This window comes from Haematobia irritans, chromosome 5, assembly GCF_050003625.1.
Source record: "Haematobia irritans isolate KBUSLIRL chromosome 5, ASM5000362v1, whole genome shotgun sequence".
Taxonomy (NCBI): domain Eukaryota; kingdom Metazoa; phylum Arthropoda; class Insecta; order Diptera; family Muscidae; genus Haematobia; species Haematobia irritans.
Genome location: NC_134401.1, coordinates 80,700,948 through 80,723,150, shown reverse-complemented (window position 1 = coordinate 80,723,150; position 22,203 = coordinate 80,700,948). Strand labels below are relative to the sequence as shown.

At 31.1% G+C, this 22,203-nt stretch overlaps 1 protein-coding gene across 1 annotated transcript; it reads right to left on the bottom strand.

Moving 5' to 3' along the window:
- Positions 1–13,375: 13,375 nt before the first annotated feature.
- Positions 13,376–20,929, bottom strand: LOC142239065 (23 kDa integral membrane protein-like). The gene is made up of 4 exons (XM_075310831.1): positions 20,675–20,929; positions 14,075–14,266; positions 13,836–14,000; positions 13,376–13,773 (listed from the first exon to the last, which is right to left on the bottom strand). Exons 1-4 carry the CDS (start codon positions 20,732–20,734, stop codon positions 13,504–13,506), a joined length of 687 nt encoding a protein of 228 aa, XP_075166946.1. The 5' UTR covers positions 20,735–20,929; the 3' UTR covers positions 13,376–13,503.
- Positions 20,930–22,203: the final 1,274 nt, after the last annotated feature.

The window sequence follows — 22,203 nt, the reverse complement described above, 5'->3', positions numbered from 1 at the left end:
TTTGGCTATAAACATTATATGTTTGGAACACAAATTTTTAAACACAATATTTTTGAGTGCAAGCATATAATGTTCATAAACTAGCATAACATGTTTGGGACATATATGTTAATATGTTAGAACATATTATGTTTGGGACATAAAATGTTTGTAAATATAATATGCTTGGATGCAAACATATATTAATTTAGAAATAGCCTATAAACATATATGTGTTTAGTAGCTTGGAGCGCTATTTAACAGGGAGCGATATTGAATTAAGTTGGTGGTTGTTGCTTGTTATTACAAAATTAACATTTTATTTTTCCTTGGGCAATTGATCAGCTACTTCTTTGATCCTTACAAACTGTCTGGTCCGCTGTTCGAATCCCCGTCCGGCAAAAGGTAAAATTAAAATAAAAAAAATCATACAATTGAATAATTTCTTATACAATGTTTATATTACAGAAAAAGGTGCTAAGAACTAAAAAATCTCGTGGAAGTGAGAAAGATGTGGGGGAATATACAATTGGGCAGAAACAACATTTTGAGCATTCAGGTCGAAAACCTATGTTGTTAGCACATATATTACCTGTTTATTTTCATAATTCATTATGATTGTAAATATATAAATAAATAAATAAAATTTTGAGCACAATATTGTTTGGGAGAATTTTTTTTAAGCATATAATATTTTTGGGTGCAAAATGCTTCCAAACATATTATATGATCACATAATAACATATTGTTTTTTTGGAAGACAACATTATTGAATTTGGATGCAAAAATACAAAATGTTTGGAACTTAGACTACCCAAACATATATTGTTTAGACCAATATGCTTTCAAACATATTATATATTGGAAGAGATCAAACATATAAATGTTTGGGCAATACCCAAAAATGTATATGCTTGAAGCAAAATATGTTTGGGAGTATATGTTACAGAAGCGATTTTTTGTGAGCGTGTGGATATAACAAAGCGAGAAACCATTGAAAATGCATACAAAAATGTTATGGAAAAAGTTGATCATTTCGATATTGTAGTAAATGGTAGTGGAATACAAGACGATAGACTACTGGAATTAACTATTGCAGTGAACTTGGTAAGAAACTTCTAGAATCTCCGAATGGAACGTGATGAAAAGATTATACGTAAATATCATCACAAATATCGTCGTAAATATCATTACACCCAAAGAAAATTTCATTTGAGCCAACCGTATTTTGCATTGATATAACGAAACATTTTCATAAATACAATGAAATTTTTCATTAATAGCGCGAATAGTTTCATTGTTTAACAGATAATAACGTTATAATAACGAAAAATGTCCTTATATTTACGAATATGTGTCATTGGCTCACTTTTAATAACACATTTCTTAAAATTTAAAAAGTTTTTCTAACAATTAATATAAATCGGGAGAAAACCAATAGAGTGTATCGAAATTTTGAAAGAAAAAAATGTCTACGCTGATTCCTATCTTATACACCACCTCAGAATGTTTGTAATTGAAAGATTCATTTCCAACCTCTTATTCCTGATCAGATTGGAATTCTAAGACGATCTAATGACGTATGTACACGCAAAATAAAACCTTTCGAATACATATATCACCAACGTAATTATTTTGTAACATTTCTTTTTTTGCAGTGAAAAAACAGTAAACCCATCAGGAAGAAAAAAATTTGGTTAATTTTAGAAAATTCAGATTATATTTAGAATTTTTTTTTTAATTTTCTTCAACTGTTAAAGAAAATTTTGTAGTTTGAAGAAAAAAATTGGAGTCCAAAATTGCAAGAATGTCTTTATTGCAATACGAATTTCAAGATGGGCGCATTTGTATTAAAATTTACAAATTTAAAGAAATATTGAACTATGTTGTGAGAATTATGAATTCAGTAAATCTTTATGCTTCATTTGTGTATAAATTTTTCGGTTTTTTTGGTTAATTTAAGTAACGTACGCAAAAAATTACTAGATTAACATAATAATTCCATGAACTAAAATAAAGTTAAATTGGCTTTAGTGAAATATAGGGTTCACTTGCAGGTGCAGGTTTCTGCACTCAAAACAATTTATTTGTTACATACTTGTTTATTTCTGTCGCAAATAAAACCTTTTTATTTCAAAACCGCAGTCACTCTCGTTCATCTCAAAACTATACTTTCCAGAAAACCCAGTGACTCCAATTATGACACATTTCAAGATTTCTTGCGGGAAATATTTAATGCAATACTATAAAAGTATAAAACCATACATCCTAAATTGAGCGTTTCGAAATCATTGCGAAACTCTTTTGGATATATGTAAATTTAAATTATTCTACAAATAAAGTCCATTATTTTCTTTAAATGAAGTTTGTTTGAGTATGGTTGTGTGTGAATTTCACACCAGCGGATAACTATAACCAGTGTTACCGTTGTGCAACTTTAGTCGCATTTTGCAACCTTTCTGACGCCATGCGACTTTTTGTGCGACTATTTTAAAATATGTAAAAAAGGAAGTGTTTAAATTTTAAGCATTTTTTATAAATGGGAATTCATCGCCGAGCGCCTTACGCTGCAAAGGCTCATGGATTTAACCTCAGTTTCGACCAAACAACAAAATGTTTTTCAGCGGTGGATGCTGAGTGTTTCATAGCTTCTCTAAGTACTTCGCCGCAATGTGAAACGCCTTTTGCACTCGGCTATAAAAAGGAGTTGCCTTGTCATTGAGCTACACATAGAATCACGCAACACTTATAAATAAGAGAGAAATTAATCACGGATACCTCACCTACACAGTGTTTCTGTTTGTTCAGTCGTTGTTTTATTGAATATCATTTCAACCACTAACATCTGTTTTAAATTGAAAGCGAGCGTTTTGCACCGAAATACACAGAAAAGTAAACGGTTGTATAGCAAGAATAAACTGCGTCATTAAAAAAATTGAACTAGATTATACTCCACATTTTGAGATTTCCATAAAACGTGGTTCAACCCATGAAAATTTAATCCCTTGCACACTAAAAATTATCAATTAATTATTTAATCAAATCCGAAAAAAATCAATTAACAAATGATTGATATTTGTTACGTTTCCAATTAAAATATTAATTGATTCAATTAATTTGTTAATCAATTCGGAAATAATTTTCAATTACAAACGTGATTGAAAATGTTTCCGTTCCCAATTAAACATGTGATTGATTCAATCACCTTTGTGATTGAAATTGAATAGTTTTGAGCGATGGAGCGAAAAGAGAACAAGAGAATGGGTGTTTATTCAACAACGTATGATGGAGAGATCAGCCTGTGGAAGTAACTCGTAACGAACGGTTGGGTTTTTGTTTTTCGCGTAAATTGTAAAACATGATTGGCGACATTCTGTCTGCTGCATTCGAAATGTGTGCATACTCATTTTAAAAACAATAATAAATCATAGCAAAGGGTGGAAATAAATAAAGTGTGGTCTGAAAAACATATGACAGAACGCATTTGGAATTACCTGTGTTTGTGTTTTGTGGTATTGTAAAAATGGAAAACAATATACGTTTATTGAAGGTAAGCAATTGTGAATACCGTTTTCCATTGAAGCCTGTTTATATTTTATTCATTTCCTTTAGTGAGCAATTTTGTTTCGTCAAGTGGTTAATCAATCAACTCCATCGTTTTAATAAAAAATCATTTAGTATAAGAATATTTTTGCAATCAAAAAGTGAGTGCCGTATTGGTCTTTTAAAATTGTAAATTCTTTGTTCACTCCTAGTTTTCTTAAAACTAAGAGCGGTATTGGTTTGTTGGAAGATTCACCTTCAAGTTGCAAAGTAACGTTAGCATTAAATTTCATTTTAGTTTTACCTGCCTTTTTCAGTTTGAACCCAAGTAGAGAGCAGCATATCTGATACATAACCTAATGAACTGAATTACAATCTCTATGTAATGGTAAACAATTTCTTTCTTTTGGATTTAAAAATATCAAAAATATCCGAAAATAATAAAATTATGTATTTTTCATTTATATTTTTTATTTCCAGAATTTGCATAGATCTTCAATATAATACCAAATATTACATTGCACTGCCATTATTTTTGTCTCTGATTGGTTGAAATTTAATAGACGATTTCAATGTGTGGAAATTTTGGAAAGGAATTGTTACTAAAATTAAATTAAACCGAGCCTCTTAATACACCTATGCTAAAAGACTACAACGGCAAAAGAAGATTATAAATCTGCAACCTGGAACTAACAATTGAACAAGATATTCTATGCAGCTAATGTCTAACAAAATTAACGTTTAATTGAATAAAAATAAGTTCTATTATTCCGTTTACTTTCAGAAAAACTAATTTAGCTTACAGGCTGCTGATTTATTGGAAATCTAGGCGCATCTACATATTAGAAGGAACATGCTGACATGGTTATTATGATAAGGAAGATAATGATTTTTATAGTTTATTTTTTTCACCCTTTAGTTGTTATTGATCATAATTGTAATTTATGTTAGAACAATTGAACATTGATAATAAGAACTAAATTCTTTTCTTTATAGCATAATTCACAAAAATAAAATATTAAATATTTTTTAAAAGAAATGCATATTTTCTTTTATTTCAAAAAATTTTGATTGAAATTTATTGCCAATGTTGGTTTTCAATCAAAATGGGAAGACATTTCAATTAAAACAAGTATATACGGCCGTAAGTTCGGCCAGGCCGAAGCTTATGTACCCTCCACCATGGATTGCGTAGAAACTTCTACTGAAGACTTTCATCCACAATCGAATTACTCGGGTTGCGGTAACACTTGCCGATGGCGAGGTATCTTAAAACTTCCTAACACCACATAGTCCATACGTGTATGATACGTATAGAAATAAAATTTTGACAAAATTTTCTATAGAAATAAAATTTTGACAAAATTTTCTATAGAAATAAAATTTTGACAAAATTTTCTATAGAAATAAAATTTTGACAAAATGTTCTAAACAAATAAAATTTTGACAAAATTTTCTATAGAAATAAAATTTTGACGTTTTGACAATGTTTTCTATAAAAATAAAATTTTGGTAGATTATTTTTCGCTCGAGTGGCAACCATGATTATGAACCGATAAGGACCAATTTTTGTGTGATTGGGGATCGCCTATATGTAACTATAGACCGATATGGACCAATTTTGGAATGGTTATTAGCGGCCTTATACTAACACCACGTTGCAAATTTCAACCGGATCGGATGAATTTTGCTCCTCTAAGAGGCTCCGGAGATCAAATCTGGGGAACGGTTTATATGGGGGCTATATATAATTATGGACCGATAGGGACCAATTCTTGCGTGTTTGTTGGAGACCACATTCTAACACCACGTTCCAAATTTCAACCGGATCGTATGAATTTTGCTCCTCCAAGAGGCTCCGGAGGACAAATCTGGGGATCGATTTATATGGGGGCTATATATAATTATGGACCGATATGGACCAATTCTTGTATGGTTATTAGAGACCATATACTAATACCACGTACCCAATTTCAACCGGATCGGATGAATTTTGCTCCTCCAAGAGGCTCCGGAGGTCAAGTCTGGGGATCGGCTTATATGGGGGCTATATATAATTATGGACCGATATGGTCCAATTTTGGCATGGTTGTTAGAGACAATATACTAACACCACGGACCACATTCCAATCGGATCGGATGGCTTTTGCTCCTATAAGAAGCTCCGGAGGTCAAATCTGGGGAACGGTTTATATGGGGGCTATATATAATTATGGGCCGATGTGGACCAATTTTTGCATGCACCCAGAAAAAAGTGACCCCTTCTTTAAGTTAAAATGAACTCATTGTGAAGAAAGTTGAACTTCTTATAGCGCCAAAGACATTTTTATTTGTTTGAACGATGTGATTTTCGTACACTGTTAGAAAAATATGTTTTTCATATGTTCCGATATAAACAAAATGTGTTTCGGGCACGATTTTAAACCACAATATATTTAAGTGCGAACATGTAATGTTCCTAAACTAACACTAAATGTTTGGGACATCTATGTTAATATGTTAGAATATATTATGTTTGGGGCATCAATGTTTCATAAAAATCATATGTGTGAATACAAACATATATAAATTTACAAATTTCGACTAAACATACATATGTTGTGATATTTTATTCACAGCGACAGAGAGAGTATAGAGAGAAATAGAGATGGAAACCGGGAGAGTTGACGAAAGATATCAATATAACACAGCAAAAGAGTCAAAAGAGAACAATTTCTGTGAAACCGCTTGTATGTTGTTTCGGAAAACTGTTTTATGATAAGGCCAAAAATTTGATATGTTTAAGTCTAAATATTATTTAATTTGAATAAAGAGAATATACATTCTGAACTAAGAGAATAGACATTTGAAAAACAAACAGCTTATGTTTTCGCCTTGAGAGCAGCATTTTATGTATGTGTGGACATGTGTTTTGTTTATCATTTTGGCATTATGGGCACAATTTTTTTCTTGGTGCGTTAAAAATAACGAAAGGGCACTATACTCTTTTTAGAGTTGGGACAGTAAAATGAAATAAGGAGGAAATAGTGAAAAATTACACAGTGAAATGTAAAAAAACAAACTTTAGTCCTCTTTATTAAAAAGTAGTCCACGAGGAGTTGACGGACACCATCAAATATAAAAGCGGGCATTAAGTTCGAGTTTTACAGCTAAAACAATTTAAAAAGTTTATTTTCTTTAAAATGAATTATTAAAGAAAAATAAAAGGAATTTTAGAGCGATGGTGTTAAATGCTAGTAAAAAACTGTTCACTCCTAAATAAATTTATGTTTATATTATAAAATTATGTATGTATGTTTATACTCGACTCCACGTTCTTCTTTTGTTAGTTTTTGAATTCCTTCCAAATTTCAAAGTTTTGTACAAAAACAGTTTTTTATTACAAGATTGTTATTTTTGCAATAAAAAATAATATTTTATCCAAAAATCAGTCAATTTCGTTTATATCAAGCACTGTTACTGACTATAAATCTATAATAACGCACATATCGAAGTTTCATTTAAAAAAAATTAATATAGTATAAATATAAATGTGTAAATTAAAAAAAAAAAAAAAAAATGTTCGGTCGGAGCAGGGATTGAACCCACGACCCTTTGCATGCAAGGCAGACATGCTAACCACTGCTCCACGTGGCAAACAAATGTATGTTTCTGTTAAATAATGTTATGTTTGCATGGGCTCGTGGGCGCTGCAAACTATGCTATATAAATGTAACTTAAAACGATAATTATCTACTGGTGACTATAACAGCTACGTAGCCCAGTGGATAGTGTGTTGGCTTACAAACTGTATGGTCCTCGGTTCGATTCTCCGTGCAGGCGAAAGGTAAAATTTTAAAAATTTATAAAAGTGAATAATTTCTTCAACATTATTTGTATTACAGAGAAAGGTGCCAATAACTAAAAAAAATCGTGGAAGTGAAAATTACGAGTATGTTAGGGAATGAGCACAATCGTGTTTGGGAAAAATTCTTCCAAGCATATAATATTTTTGGCTCAAAATGCTTCCAAACATATAATATGTTCACATAAAACAAACATATTAATGTTTCGGCAGTATGCAATAATATATGTGCTTCCTGCAAAATATGTTTGGAACATATGTTAAAGAAGCGATTTTTTTTGAGGGTGTAGAAATTAGGTATAATGCATTCCATATATTAGTTAACATTTTCCTATATTTATGTACCACTATACTACAGAATGAAAAAATTTAACTGATTTGAATTCATATATGGAATGATTTTATTGAAATCTTTTCATTCACATGGACAAATCTTACACATTTGTGGTAAAACTTTTACTTCATAATTAGAACTGCTTACCTTCGTTTTTAAATACAATTTTATTTATTTATATAAGCAAGTTTATCTTCAATAAAAGACATGTTTTATTAATATATTGAATATATTTATTAAGACTCAACAGCATCGAATCTCCTTGAAATATTAGTTTATTATTCCGCTGTTTCCAATTCCCATGTGATATTATCAACTGTAAAACGCACTTTTTCTTCTTCTTGTACTTTTCACTTTTAATAAGTTGCTGCCTAACGATTTTGTCCTCCTTTTACAATTTCAATACCTACAAATATAAAAAATCATAAACCATTTTTGTTACAAAAGGTTAGCGTCACTGAATATTACCTGATAAATGAAGATTCCAAAATGAAGACAAATGAAAGGGTTGTTATTCTGCTGGTGTTTTCTTTCTTTATATACCATCACGAACATTGATAGATTTATTTTCAAAAAACGAAAATTTTTCTCACTAATTTAAAATAATAAATATTTTATATATTTTATTTGTTATTTATTATATTATTTTACCATATTATTTTTTAACAACCTTTCCGTATACCACAACAACGCGATTCCAACTAAAAAAACAACCCACGCGCAAACATATCGATTACACCCACGCGCAAACACATCGATTGCGATGACAGGTATCGATTACAGGTAGACAATAGAAATATAGGAAAATTTCCTATATTCTAACAAGTGTGTTTCCTTAAGTTTTGAAAGGATTGCATACTTCTTAGTACGAATGAACTAAAATATTTTTCTATGCCAAGTGTTGTTCGTATGTATGAAAAACTTTCTATTATAAAGGAAGTCGCAATTATCATTTTATAAGAAATTTTACTAATTTTGAGGAAACTTGGTTTTAGTTCGGTTTTTGTTTATTTTTACGAATGCTTTGTTATCGGTGAATAAAATTTTCTTGTTCAGTAGTAAATTCTTATACCCAGCGAAGAAAATAGTATGAGTAAAATTCCATGCCTTATTCTAGTTAATGAACTATTCCTAACTGCTTACAGTTTAGGATTTTTTTACTGAAACGAGTACATTTTATTATTTCTCACAAAAATTTACCTTAATGGAAATAAAATGGATAAACTATATTGATGAAAAATTTTTCCTTTAGTTTCGAAGGCACTTTTTTCTGGGTGTGGTCATTAAAGAACATATACCAACACCATGTACCAAATTTCAGCTGGATCGGATGAAATTTGGTTCTCTTAGAGGCTCCGCAAGCCAAATCGGGGGATCGGTTTATATGGGGGCTATATATAATTATGGACCGATATGGACCAATTTTTGCATGGTTGTTAGAGACCATATTCTAACACCATGTACCAAATTTCAGCCGTATCGGATGAAATTGGCTTCTCTTAGAGCAATCGCAAGCCAAATTTGGGGGTCCGTTTATATGGGGGCTATACGTAAAAGTGGACCGATATGAACCAATTTTTACATGGTTGTTAGAGACCATATACTAACACCATGTACCAAATTTCAGCCGTATCGGATGAAATTGGCTTCTCTTAGAGCAATCGCAAGCCAAATTTGGGGGTCCGTTTATATGGGGGCTATACGTAAAAGAAGACCGATATGGCCCATTTTCAATACCATCCGACCTACATCAATAACAACTACTTGTGCCAAGTTTCAAGTCGATAGCTTGGTTCATTCGGAAGTTAGCGTGATTTCAACAGACGGACGGACATGCTCAGATCGACTCAGAATTTCACCACGACCCAGAATAAATATATATACTTTATGGGGTCTTAGAGCAATATTTCGATGTGTTACAAACGGAATGACAAAGTTAATATACTCCCATCCTATGGTGGAGGGTATAAAAATGATTGAATCCGCGATTTTCGTGATTGAAATCAAAAAATTTTTATGTGTGGTATAATTTTTAACTACTCCCGAAATTACGCCCTCTCATAGAAGAAAAAATCAACTAATATAAAGAAAAAATCATTGGCGCCAAATCATGGCCATTTTAACCATACTGTTGTTCATTCTTACTATTTTTGGAAATCGTAAAATAATTTTATTTTGGTTTAGTTCATATTGAACTTATGTGTTTGGTCATTGAATTTTATTCCCACGTTTAGGTATAAAAATGTTTGAGACATACGTAAAAAAGGAAAATTACATTAGGCTGTGGAAAATTTCGTAAAAACTAATAAAATTTAACTACAAACAAATATTTTGTCCAATAAAAATAAGTTAAATTTATCGTTAGTGTAACTACAGATTTTTCGGCGTAGGTACAACTTTAGAACAGGTACTTTATCCAAATCTATTTGCAGAGCAGTGCGCTAAAAGAGTTTTTTTTTTGCTAAACTTGGTTTGATAAAATGAAATGTAAAAGTGAATTTTCAAAAAATGGAACTATAAAAATTATAAATTTATTGAAATGCATTAACGTTTTACTAGAATTTATGTTACAATAAGCTGGTAAAAATATAAAGGGACTGCTCCTTTATTGTTTTTGTGTTGTTTTATAGAACATTTTTTGTAACAAAAAGACTACAAACGTAAGCGACTTTTTTATCATTATGCGACTTTTTTGTGAATATGCTACTTTTATTGCGACTTTTTTAACACACCGAAATATCGATTTCGGACTATATATGGTATATGTATATTATTTATCAGGGTAAAATTCTAAGGCGATTTGTCTGTCTGTTGTAACCCCGCTACAGCCTTTAATAATAAAGCTACCGTGGTGAAATTTCGCATAGACTCGTTGTTTGAAAGCACGTAAAACTCAAATATGGGGTTTGGTACACACAAGAAAAAAATTCTGATTCAATCACGAAATTAATTGATCCAATTAATTTTTTAATTGAAATGTCTTCAATCACGAAAATGATAGCATCAATCACCGTTTTGATTGGGCATAAAAAATATTTGATCAAAAAATTAATTGATTTGATTTCAAAATTTCAATTAATTTTTTAATTGATTCAATTCAAAATTTAATTTATGTTGATTCGAAAACTCGGGGTTTTAATTGATCCAATTAACTATTTAAACTTTCTAATTCAGTCAGTTTAACAATTAATTGATATTTGCAATCGACATCGATTAAATTTTGTAATTACATTGTTAAATAAAAATGTCTAACTTTGTGTTCTTAGTTTGACTAAAAAAATTATTGTATCAATTAATAATTTTATTAAAGAGTATTTATTATTATTAACTATTTTCAATCACTTTTTTTAATTTACTTTATTTTTAATTTGATTATCAATTATTTTTTTTTTGTATTAAAAATTAAAAAAAAATTAATAATTTTTTAATTAATTTTTTTAAATTAAAAAATATTAAGATTTTCAATCATTGGCCTAATTGACTTAATGTTTTTAGCTGGATTAAAAAGTTAATTGTATCAATTCATTATTTAATTTAAAAAGTTTTCTGCTCCAATTATCTTTTTAATTGGAAATATTTTCCAATGTATAGCCCTTGAGGCCATAAAGTCAATTTTTTACTGCTCATTGCAATAATATTCTCATATTTCTTTAAAAAAAAGTTTTGTCGTTTCAGACTGGCGTGGTGCAATGGTTAGCATGCCCGCCTAGCATACACAAGGTCGTGGGTTCGATTCCTGCTTCGACCGAACACCAAAAAGTTTTTCAGCGGTGGATTATCCCACCTCAGGAATGCTGGTGGTTTTTCTTTTCTAAGCTTTTCTAAGTGGTTTCACTGCAATGTGGAACGCCGTTCGGACTACACAGAAAAAATTTCCGTAGTTAAACTAACGCTAAATTTATTTTATTTTTATTGGAAACAAATTATTTGCCTGTAGTTAAATTTTATTATTTTTATCGAAATTTTCCACAGTTTCATGAAATCTTACTGTTTTAAAGTATGTCTCAAAAATTTGATGAAATAAACGTGAGTATATATTTCAATGACCGTACACATAAGTTCAATATGAACTAAAACAAATGAAAATTTTCGTACGATTCCCAAAAATAGTAAGAATTAACTACTGTATGGTTAAAATGGTCATGATTTGGCGCCAATGATATTCTTCTTTACTTTTAGTTAATTTTTTCTTCTATGAGATGATGTAATTTCGTGAACTGCAGTTAAAAAGTACAACAGGGCATTAAAATTTCCTGGTTTTAACAACGCTTTGTGGAAATCTCAAAATGTGGAGTAAAATTTAGTTCAATTTTCGTGCGTGGTAGTTCATTCTTCCTATAAAATAGTTCACTTTTTGTTCGGTGTAGGCTATAAAAAGGAGGTCCCTTGTCATTGAGCTTAACATGGAATCGTGGAATCACAATGGACTGAATAGTCTAAGTGAGCCTGATACATCGGGCTGCCACCTAACCAAACCATCGCCTTAAATTACATGAGCAAGGCAAAGGGTGGCCATGGTGGGACAATTGTGAATATTTCAGCTGTAGCTGGCCTGGCTCCGATTGGTTCAAAATCGATTTATGGAGCCTTGATATTTGGCGTTACAGGTTTCATTTTACAATAATAATAATTAATAATTTTTCGAGCTTTATGGACAAAGTTTCAAAGTTTGGCGGTAAATATTTATTCAGGGCTATTCTTTACGTTTAATGAGAGATATATAAATTAATAATTTACTTGGGGATCATTTTTATACACTGAAAACAAAAATCTTGCGCGGTTCCAAAGATTTTGTCTTTACACTAATGATTTTGGCATTGATTCCGAGCCAAAGACATGGAGAATTGAAGTAAGGATACATTAAAGACACAATTCTCTTTTAAATTTAGGTTTTGTGTACTTGCTTCTAGGAAGCAAATTTTAATTTTTCGCTTTCTCAGCTTTTTTCTTCATATGCTATCAAAGACCTTTAAAAACGAGTTAACGGCAACTTTATTTTCCAAATTAAGACTCGACTTCCAGTAGAAATTATGCTATGTTTGAAGTATGTTTGAAGTCGAAATCAATCAAATTTCAGGATCCACATTACTATGAAAATACTGGAGTGAGTTTTATCACCATTTGTCCAGCTGGTACTCTCACTTCTATGGTAGAAGATATGGAAGCCAAATCAACTATACCCGAATATTTTCATCTATTCAAGGATATCCGTGCATCGTTCCAAACTGCTGCTTAATGTTCAAAGGCTTTCGTTAGAGTTTCGCTAGAGTTAGCTGAAAATGGTTCAGTGTGGATACTAGAAAAGGGGCAATTTAGAAAAATAACATGGCCAACATTTTGGGCACTATGAGCAATAAAAAATAAACTTACACAGAAAAAAATTTTGTTTCGCATTCAATCACGAAATTTATTTGTTTAAATTATTTTTTTATTGAAATTGCTTCAATCAGGGAATCACATAATTAATTAGAAATAAGAAATATACAGTTAAACATCGCAAACTTAGACACTCTGAAAAGTGGGCACCTCTATCTTTGAGACTCTTTAGATAGGACTCGTTTGTTCGTTTTCGTCATATTTTTTTGGTTATAAATGTTATTCAGACTAACATGAGCTTGGAACAAATCCACAAGTTTTCCATAGTGAGAAAAATGTCGCATTTTATAAAAACTCGCTTTTTATAGATAATTCGTAATAAATAATCTTTATTTAAAATGAGATAGGACAGTGGCGAACAGTCGTTACGATAACCTTAAGGACTACGGATGGAAGAGAGGCGATGATGCGACATGCTTACAAGCCTTTACATACTATGACGTGATTTGCGAATACTGGTCGTAAGACAACAAGCAAATGTTAAGGCTACCAGCTCCACAATTGCTACGCCAATTCCAGCGTAACGAATTATGTTCGTATTGGTTGCCCAGAAATTTTTAAATTCACCACGACAACCAGGCTTTGTTTCGTATACTACCGCATCACATTGTCCTGATAGAGTACCACAACATGAGGATGGTACAGGATTACCATTGCCAATGTAGTCTATCGATCCACTAAGTCCACAACATTTGAACTGAAGAAAGAGCATTGACAAATTATAAAAGCATCTCATATTAATAATCACATCGAACTTACAGTAATTTGTACACCATCCATTGGATAGCCATTGGCTTGGTCATTCTTATCCCACACAGTAGTTAAAATTGTATCCATATCGCTCAAAAATTGGGAACGCTTCACAAAAATCCAAACAACCAAAGCAATTTGCAAACAGAATAGAATGAACATAAAAACGGCATACTATAGGGGAAGAAGGAGGAACACTTTTTATGAAATTTGGAACTTAATTAAGTAAACGTATTATTTCTACTTACAGTGGTTGTACAACAAATGTTTTCTCGAATTGCTCCACAGCATCCAAAGAAGGCGATCACAAATATGACACAGCCCAGTACGATAATGATGATGGGTATTGTGTCTACATTGATGGCTTCACTAAAACTTGAGATATTGCCAATGTTGTTGATCATCAGCGAGCCCAGAACAATCAATAGAATACCACATATCTGAAATGTAAAAAAAATATAAAAGAATAATTGAGAAAAATCTTCACGAATTTCTAATGGAAAAAAATAAAACATAGAAAATGGGAAATGTAAACTATGAAGAAGTCGATATTATGTAATTTGCACAACCTTTTTAAGACACATACACTGAAAAATATTGTGTTGAATACAAAGATTTATTGATTCTCTTTTTCCAATATATGTACTAACAAAGCTTTATTTCAAAACAAACTTCAACCGAATGATGCAAAATCTACAAAATAAGTCTTAGCCTGTATTAGAAACTTTTTAGTTTTAATTCAAAGATTAAAGATTATATTTTTAAATAAAAAACATTTTTTCTTTGCTGTAAGAAAAATTGTCCTTACTTCAAAGACATACAACTTTGTGGTATACATTTATTTAAAAAATGTATTTAATATACTCGTAGTGTAAAATGTGTGTCTTAAAATATAAGTTGCATAATTTTTGTATGAGTTCAATATGTTTTTCAAGTGTATGCAATAACTGAAATTTTAACCGTCCATTTTTGTCAATACAACAAAGTTATCTGAAAAAAAAAAACTAAACAATTTCTTAAATTGTCAAAAATACTATCATATATTAAATCCGAATTATAAAAATATAAACATACATATATGTTTGATTGTATGTATGTTTTACTTGGTCGAGGAGGGTGATCAAAGTTCTCCGATTTGCGTCAAAAATTCAGGGAATGTTGGAGGTGAAATATACTCAAAGATCCGCTACTTTATTTTTCTATATTTGGTCGGGACCCACCCTACCCTTTTTTCGATTTATGTTATAAAGTTCTCTGATCTAGAGAACAATAAATATAGAATTCACGATTTTTCGATATCTGATATATAAAATGTAATTGACAGGCAACTCAGACGGTGCATCATCTTTCAGTATATGCACTGTTAGAAAAATATGTTTTTCATATATTCCGATATAAACAAAATGTGTTTCGAGCACAATTTTTAAACACAACATATTCAAGTGCAAACATGTAATGTTCCAAAACTAACACTAAATGTTTGGGACACATATGTCAATATGTTAGCATATATTATGTTTGGGGCATAATTGTTTCATAAAAATAATATGTTTGAATGTAAACATATATAAATTTACAAATTTCGAGTAAACATATATATGTTGTGATATTTTATTCGGGGAGCGACAGAGAGAGAGAGAGTATAGAGAAAGAAGTAGAGATGGAAACCGGGAGGGTTGACGAAAGATATCAACATAACACAGCAAGAGAATGAAAAGAGAACAATTTCTGTGAAACCGCTTGTATGTTGTTTCGGAAAACTGTTTTATGATAAGGCCAAACATTTGATATACTTAAGTCTAAATATTATTTAATTTGAATATTAGAATGAATGTTCGGAGTGAAGAGAATAGACATTCGGAACCAAGAGAATAGACATTTGAAAAAAAAGCATGTGTTTTCGCCTTGAGTGCAGCATTTTATTTATGTGACGTCATGTGTTTTGTTTATCATTTTGGCACTATGGGCACAATTTTTTTCTTGGTTCATTAAAAGAAATCGGAACGTACGAGGAATAAGTCAAAATATTAAAAAAAATATAACGAAAGGGCACTATACTCTTTTTAGAGTTGGGACATTAAAATGAATAAAGGAGGAAATAGTGAACAATTAAACAGTAAAATGTATAAAAGCAAAGTTAAGTTCCTCTTTATTAATAAAATTGTTATTTTTGCAATAAAAAAATAATATTTTATCCCAAAGCTCAGTTCATTTCGTTTATACCAAGCACTGTTTCTGACTGTTAATCTTTAATAACCCACATTTCGAAGTTTCATTATAAAAATTTAATATAGTATAAATATAAATGTGCAAATTTAAAAAAAATGGTGTTCGGTCGGAGCAGGGATTGAACCCACGACCCTTTGCATGCAAGGCAGACATGCTAACCACTGCTCCACGTGGCCAACAAATGTATGTTTCTGTTAAATAATGTTATGGGCGCTGCAAACTATGCTATAGAAATGTAACTTATAACGATAATTATCTGCTGGTGACTATAACAGCTACGTAGCCCAGTGGATAGTAGGCCTACAAACTGTATGGTCCTCGGTTTGATTCTGCGTCCAGGCAAAAAGTAAAATTTAAAAAATTTATAAAAGTGAATAATTTCTTCAACATTATTTGTATTACCGAAAAAGGTGACAAGAACTAAAAAATTTCGTGGAAGTGAAAATTATGTGAGGGAATGAGCACAATCTTCTTTGGGACAAATTCTTCCAAGCATATAATATTTTTGGGCTCATAATGCTTCCAAACATATAATATGTTCACATAAAACAAACATATTAATGTTTCGGCAGTATTCAATAATATATGTGCTTCCTGCAAAATATATTTGGAACATATGTTAGAGAAGCGATTTTTTTTGAGGGTGTGTTCGGGATTTCAGTATTCGGCATTTTCGCGCGTATTATACCCATTTTCTTTGCTTTCTCTTATTTATGCAGTTTAAATAGGATATTTAACAAACCACACATGAATTTCACAGAAAATGTTGAGGATGGTCGAACGAAGGTAATCCAACGATAATAACTGGGTAAACCGCTGTCGGAACAATTTTACTTCGAATTTCCCAAATCACATTTTTTTTATCAAATTTCATTACGAGCTTTATCAAATATCGGTCGGAGAAATTTAAATACCTATTACATGCAACTCAATGATCAATCCCACCAATAAATTGAAATCAATATTTATTTGAATATCGAAAATAACGTCAAATCCCTTCGTTAAAAATACAAAAAGGGTTTCATAAATGCGATGAATATTTTTGAAGGATAATTCTTAAAAAAATCATTAAAATAACGTCAAATTTCATACTCTAATTAAAAGTTGCATTATTTGTAAAACAACCAACGGTGTAGTTTGCTATTCAATCTGAATAGGATTTCTTAAAGAATTTTGTTAGTACTACTAATAAATCAAAAGTTCTTGTCGATAAAACCATAATTTGCAAAACTATTTTTGTTGTCTATTTCTAATATCTAATGATACGTTTCAGTTAGATAAAAATATACTTAAGATAGAGTAATGAGTGTACCCTTAATATTTGTTGCCATTCTTTACCGCAAATCATAAAGGGTGATTCTTTTGAGGTTAGGATTTTCATGCATTAGTATTTGACAGATCACGTGGGATTTCAGACATGGTGTCAAAGAGAAAGATGCTCAGTATGCTTTGACATTTCATCATGAATAGACTTACTAACGAGCAACGCTTACAAATCATTGAATTTTATTACCAAAATCAGTGGCAGAAAATCCGCTTTTTTATCGACAAATTTTGTTCAGCGATGAGGCTCATTTCTGGTTGAATGGCTACGTAAATAAGCAAAATTGCCGCATTTGGAGTGAAGAGCAACCAGAAGCCGTTCAAGAACTGCCCATGCATCCCGAAAAATGCACTGTTTGGTGTGGTTTGTACGCTGGTGGAATCATTGGACCGTATTTTTTCAAAGATGCTGTTGGACGCAACGTTACGGTGAATGGCGATCGCTATCGTTCGATGCTAACAAACTTTTTGTTGCCAAAAATGGAAGAACTGAACTTGGTTGACATGTGGTTTCAACAAGATGGCGCTACATGCCACACAGCTCGCGATTCTATGGCCATTTTGAGGGAAAACTTCGGAGAACAATTCATCTCAAGAAATGGACCGGTAAGTTGGCCACCAAGATCATGCGATTTGACGCCTTTAGACTATTTTTTGTGGGGCTACGTCAAGTCTAAAGTCTACAGAAATAAGCCAGCAACTATTCCAGCTTTGGAAGACAACATTTCCGAAGAAATTCGGGCTATTCCGGCCGAAATGCTCGAAAAAGTTGCCCAAAATTGGACTTTCCGAATGGACCACCTAAGACGCAGCCGCGGTCAACATTTAAATGAAATTATCTTCAAAAAGTAAATGTCATGGACCAATCTAACGTTTCAAATAAAGAACCGATGAGATTTTGCAAATTTTATGCGTTTTTTAAAAAAAAAAGTTATCAAGCTCTTAACAAATCACCCTTTACATAATTATTTATTATATAAATGTATATCATATCATTGATAAATATATTTATCAATGATATACCCTCAAAAAATCGCTTCTGTAACATATACCCCAAACACATTTTGCTTCAAACATATATATTTTCAGGATTGGTCCAAACAAAGTATTGTTTGTATTATTCAAACATATTATGTTTCAACTTAGGCATACACTGTTAGAAAATAATTTTAATGAAATTTTCTTTGTGTGTATATATTTTTAAGGCGCCAATAGGTTACTTCCATTCTCTCTAGGTCTCTCTTTCTAAACACATATATGTTTGCAGGATATTTCTAAACTCATATATGTTTGCAGGATATTTCTAAATTAATATATGTTTGCAGCCAAACATATTATATTTACAAGAATTTAAGTCCCAAACATAATATGTTCTAACATATTAACATATACGTCGCTAACATGTTATGCTAGTTTTTGAACATTATATGCTTGCACTTAAAAATATTGTGTTAAAAACATATAATTTTGTTCCAAACATATAATTTTTACACCCAAACATATGAAAACAGTATTTCTCGTCCGTGTAGTTTTGCACATAGGTGTAGACCTCATTTTGTTCAATTGATTATATTTAATTTCGTACTATTCTCTTCATTTTTTTTTTTTTTTGGATATTTTGAAATCTTTCTTATTGAAGTAGACTCAAGAGTATTAAAAATGTAGCATGTGGAGTAGAAGTGGATGCAGCAACCCAACCTCTAATTTACACTTTATTCTTTTATGTAGTCTGCTTCCCTGCCTATATCCTGACCATATATCCCGCAATTATAGATATGATGAAGATGGTTTATGAATCAATCTACCATTTTCATTCTTCGACCATTTAAAGGCGATTTGCTTGAGATACGAATTAGAAGCTATTTATACCCATAAATTAATTTTCAGATGACGGTTTGTATCGAATGATATTTTGATCACCAGTCTCCTGCACCCTCACAAAAATCGCTTATATGTCATATGCCCCAAATACATTTTGCTTCAAACATATATATTTTCAGGATTGGTCCAAACAAAATATTTTTTGTATTGTTCAAACATATTATGTTTCAACTTAGGCATACACTGGTAGAAAAAAATTAATGAAATTTTCTTTGTGTATATATATATTTAAGGCGCCAATTGGTTACTTCCATTCTTTTACTTGCAGCATAATCTCTCGGTCTCGAAACAAATATGTGTTTATACGAAATTTCTAAATTAATATGTTTGCATCCACACATATTATATTCAACAAAAAAAAAATAATATGTTGTAACATATTAACATATGTATATGTGGCTAACATGTTATGCTAGTTTATGAACATTCGATGTGAGCTAAAGCAGACGAAAAATTTCGTACAGTTCCCAAAAATAGTAAGAATTAACTACTCTATGGTTAGAATCAAAGACAATAAACTCTAGGAAGATAGGAAATTAGCTACTGAGGAGAACAAACCATTTACCGTGTTAGTTTCATACTCGAACCAAACGCGTATACGACAAGTATTGACATAGCATTAAAATGCAAATAAAAATAAATTAAGTGCACGAAATAAATTTCCATAAAGGGGAAAATGTAATTTTTTTGTTGTAGCCTAAAATTTAACATTGTTTCATTAAGAAAATTAAGTTTTTCATTTAAAAAATAAAAACGAAAAACAAATAAAAAAATTACAAACATGTATGGAACTAACATGGTAAATGCAACATTTGGTATGACGCAAGCCAATTTCCTATCTTCCTCAAGTTTATTGTCTTTGGTTAGAATGGCCATGATTTGGTGCCATTTATTTTGGTCTTCACTTTTAGTTCATTCTTTCTTTGTAGGATGTAATTTCATAAATTGTAGTTAAAAAGTGCATTGTGGAAATCCCAAAAAGTGTAGTACAATCTGGTTACATTTTCGCACGAGGTAGTTCATTTTTACAATCTAACAGTTTCTTTTTTTTTGTAGACTATTAAGTTCATTGTTCATTGTGTGTTAAGTTCTTATCACTGAGTGCTGCTTTATTCTATGTTACACTCATTGACAAGGGACCATTTCCGATAATCCACCGCTGAAAAACTTTTTGGTGTTTGGTCGAAACTGGGATTGAAATCATAACCCTTTGTATGCACGGCGGGCATACTAAACATTGGACTACTGTGGCTTCCAAGAATCGTTTATTCTGAAATTCCATGGAAATCTCCATATGTGGAATCACTGTTCACTTTAATTGTTTGTGTGTGTGTGTTTTTTTTTTTTTATATTACACCAATTTTTTTGTGCCATACAAATAATTGTGACAATAAAATGACATTAATTTCACTTACCACAAATATTATATTGAAGATATACAAAATGTATTTAACAATATTCGCTAAACAATTCATGGTGACTTTTATTGAATATAAACAATTGCTCTTCTATTAAATTTTAAATGTATGCAACTGTAATTGAATTTATTGTTGTTTGATATGATTTTTTATTTAATTAACAAATAATTGCACTGTTTGCTGCTATTGTTTAATTTCCGCTTTTGCTTCGCGGTCGAAATGTTCTCGTTTAAATTATAAACTGAACTTGTCGATTTTGTTCGTTCGAATAATTTCAGATATTTAACCAGCAATGCCTTTTAATGGCCCCAAATGGGGTACTCGAGCGATTTGCACTGAAGAGTTTCCATATCTTATCGCAAATGTTATCGCGAAAGAACAAATTGATAAATGAAGTTAGCATTTTGGGAAATATGTGGGATGTATGTATGTCACATGTACCAGATTTACCACATATGGGATGGAAAGAAATGACTATAGGACTCTTTATGGAAGATAGGTCGTTTTCCGATCAAAATAATGCCTCATACGTAGCCTCTATGCCTTTTATGATACACCTGTTATTGTCATTGCCGTAAATCATATACGCCGTCCTCGTAACAATGAATTGGGGATGGATAGGCAAATGCACACGAACGTGTATACCTTGGTACATTGAGGCATCGTGGAATCGCTTGACTCATACATTACTTGGGTGATTTACCCGCAAAGAAGCTCACTTGAGGTCGTTGCATTTGAATTAATTTCAATTATTCAACTTGTTATCTCACAATTGAAATACTCTCCCCGAGAAGGTATATGGTTAGGTTAAAGTGGCAGCCCGATTAAATTTCAGGCTCACGTAGACTATTCAGTCCATTGTGATACCACACAATGGACTATATAGTATGCCCATATTGACCAACACATTTCTTAAAATTAATTCAATTGGATAAAATAATTGGTTATTTAGTAAAAATCCAATAAGCTTGCATCAGTGGATTAAATCTATCCTTACCTCACCAAAGTCAAACGGCACCATTAATTTAAAACACTTCACTCACTTGTGGCGAGAATCGGATAATTAAAAATTGAACACATATAAAAGGATCAAGTCTGTCAGTGCCTACACACAAAAAAAAATTTTTCTGATTCAATCACGAAATTAATTGATCCAATTAATTTTTTAATTGAAATATCTTCAATCACAGAATTGATAGTATCAATTAAAAAATTAATTGATCCAATTAAATATTTAATTGATACTATTAATTTGTGTGATTGATTTTTATTTCAATTAAAAAATTTGTTGAATCAATTAAATTTTTAATTGAATATTTTTTAAAACTCAATTAAGATTTTAATTGGAAAAATTTTCGTGAAATTTTTTTCTGTGTACTATAACATCTGGCTGTTTTGTGAAGTTCTTGAAAGATATATGTCAAATTTTAGCTTTGCGTGAAAACCAATGTTAATATACCCTGACAAATTTGTGGTTTAGAGTATTATACCGATAAAATTAATAACAATTATATGTGTTAGTAATT

Excerpts from the sequence above, each read along its gene's own strand:
- LOC142239065 (XM_075310831.1), bottom strand. The coding sequence starts at position 20,734 with ATGAATTGTTTAGCGAATATTGTTAAATACATTTTGTATATCTTCAAT. Across the intron at positions 14,001-14,074 it reads ACATTTGTTGTACAACCACT|TATGCCGTTTTTATGTTCAT; the intron begins GTAAGTAGAAAT and ends CTTCCCCTATAG. Across the intron at positions 13,774-13,835 it reads TGGATGGTGTACAAATTACT|TTCAAATGTTGTGGACTTAG; the intron begins GTAAGTTCGATG and ends CTCTTTCTTCAG.